The following is a 2,552-nucleotide window of genomic DNA, read 5'->3' as shown; positions in this document are numbered from 1 at the left end:
TCCCTGAGGTATGTTCTACTTGGGATGTTTCTCCCAGCACGGTTTTTTTTCCACTCTCAGATTTCAAGCAACTGGATCAATGGGAAACTCCCTACAGAATTGACTCTCTATCGTGGCTCCCATTGCATTAAGGTATAATGATTGATAACCAGTATCCACACATGTGTCTCCTGCTGGGGCCTCTTAAGGTTCCCCCACCACAATATGTAGGAATTATTAACACAGGGAGCACCACAAAATATGGAATTGGATTTAGTAGGGTCCTTGTCTCTGATTTATGAAAATGTAATTTTTCAGTGTGTGAAGAGTGATCAGACTCCTTCTCCCATGAGAACAGTCTCCACTAATGCATGTAGTGTCTCATATTAACATTGTCTTTCCATTCAGGCATTTCAACTGCGACCATCACCCGAGATCCTGGGAACACCCAGTAAGTCAGGGGAACGTACGGTACATGCAGGAGACACCTCACAGTTGGACACCTTCTCCCCTAATCCATGTCAGATTCCAACACAACCAACTTCAGCAACCCCTCCACCTTCATCCTACTTGGTATCCCTGGCCTAGAGGCAGCCCATATCTGGATCTCCATTCCCTTCTGTGCTATGTACGTCATAGCCGTGTTTGGGAACTTCACTATCTTGCTCATCGTGAAGATGGAGCCGAGCTTCCAGGGGGCCATGTTCTATTTCCTCTGTATGCTGGCCATCACCGACCTGGTCGTGTGCACATCCACCCTACCAAAAATGCTGAGCATCTTCTGGTTCAATTCCAGGGAGATCAGTTTCAGGGCCTGCCTCACCCAGATGTACTTTATTTATTCCTTCTCAACGATGGAGTCTGGAATCCTCGTGGCCATGGCTTTTGATCGCTACGTAGCCATCTGCAATCCTCTGAGGTATTCCACAACCCTGACAAACTCTGTTGTGGCCAAGATAGGCCTGGCTGTGCTGCTGCGCAGTGGCATAGTCACATTACCCTATCCCTTATTGGCGAGGCAGTGGCCGTATTGTAGAACCAACATCATCCCCCACTTCTATTGTGGGCATATAGCTGTGGTGAACCTGGCCTGCGCTGACGTCCGCATCAGTAGTTACTATGGCCTGTTTAATCTTTTCTGTGTGATCGGAATGGATGTGTTTTTTATCGCCATGTCCTATACTCTGATCCTCCGGGCCATCTTCCGCCTCCCCACAAAGGATGCCCGGCTGAAAACTTTTGGGACCTGCATCTCTCATCTTTGTGCCATCTTACTTTTGTACATCCCAGATTTCTTCTCGTCTCTCACGCAGCGATTTGGCCAGAATGTGCCACTGCATTTGCGCGTTCTCACTGCCAGTATGTTCCTGCTGATGCCCCCCATGCTACACCCCATCATTTACGGGGTGAGGACCAAACAGATCCGGGGCAGGCTGCTCCAGCTCTTTACTCATAAAGAGAACTAATGTTTTTCTCCTTGTGCTCTGGCTCTCAGATTGAGCTCTGTGCAGAGCTGGCTGGTGCATGGTGCTGGGGCCTCTTCCCTGAATCACTTACTGGACAGACAGAGAGACATTAAACCCTTCCCTGTCCTTACTGTGCTGTATCAATATGATGAACTGGGGAATCAGTCTATGTACACTACACTGCGTTGCCACCTTTCCAATTGCTGATAGCTGGATCCCTGAAATTGTAACCTTGCCCCATCTCTTCTGTCAAGCCTCGATCCTGCTGTGTGTCTTCTCCCCAAGGCCCTACCCCTTTCATTTGCTCCTGTATTCCCCTCCCCTTGCCAACTGTGTCCCAGTCATCTCTAAAACAAATATGTTCTCACATAGTATGGCAAGTCACTTAACGGGCACTGCCGAATGGCCATACTAGGTAAAACCAATGGTCCATGTAGCCCAGTATCCTGTCTTCTGACAGTCCCATTGCCAGGTGCTTCAGAGGGAATGAACAGAACATGGCAATCCTCATCTGATTCATCTGGAGCAGCTTGGCAGAAAGGGGCAGAAGCCCTGATCCCAGCCTGCCTCTGCTTCATCTGGCAGGAGTTCAAGACTCTAGCCCCTGTAGGAATGGGCGAGGAACAGCCCAGGCCACCCCGGCTGGAGCAGCAGGAGAAGACCTTAGTTCAGGTTGCCCCGAGCCTCAGGCGGGGAGGGGAGGGATGAGAGAAGCCCTACTCATTTTTGTCCTCTCCATATTCCATACCATTGGAACTGCTTGCTTAACAAGTTTTCTTTAAGGGACATGTCATTCTATTACTAATGTATAAATAAGGGGGAAAAGCTTGAGATAGTTGGACTTGTTTGGGGACTCTTTTGGACTCTTTTTGGACTCTCCCTCTTGAGACACCTTGCGGTCCCCACCAGCAGATGGAAGATTTGGCCACTGGAAGCCTGCTGCTGTTTCACTCTTGAGCCACACTCAGCGTCGGTAATTATCAAGAGTTGGGTGTTTTACTAATCTGTTGCAGACATGTGTAAGTGCTTGAGACTAAATAAAGTTTAGCTTTAAGTGAAAGCACTCTTATGTTGCCCTGTTTGTGCCAGCCATCTATCGGTCGGACG

At 48.8% G+C, this 2,552-nt stretch overlaps 1 protein-coding gene across 1 annotated transcript; it reads left to right on the top strand.

The window, feature by feature from the left end:
- Window positions 1–497: 497 nt before the first annotated feature.
- Window positions 498–1,445, top strand: LOC135873814 (olfactory receptor 52E2-like). The gene has a single exon (XM_065398432.1). The coding sequence runs from the start codon at window positions 498–500 to the stop codon at window positions 1,443–1,445; it is 948 nt and encodes a 315-aa protein (XP_065254504.1).
- The last annotated feature ends 1,107 nt before the right edge of the window (window positions 1,446–2,552 follow it).

Source organism: Emys orbicularis, chromosome 1 (genome assembly GCF_028017835.1).
Source record: "Emys orbicularis isolate rEmyOrb1 chromosome 1, rEmyOrb1.hap1, whole genome shotgun sequence".
NCBI classification, from domain to species: Eukaryota; Metazoa; Chordata; order Testudines; family Emydidae; genus Emys; species Emys orbicularis.
The sequence above is the reverse complement of the archived record's forward strand: the minus strand, read 5'-3'. Positions and strand labels throughout refer to the sequence as shown.

Excerpts from the sequence above, each read along its gene's own strand:
- LOC135873814 (XM_065398432.1), top strand. The coding sequence starts at position 498 with ATGTCAGATTCCAACACAACCAACTTCAGCAACCCCTCCACCTTCATC.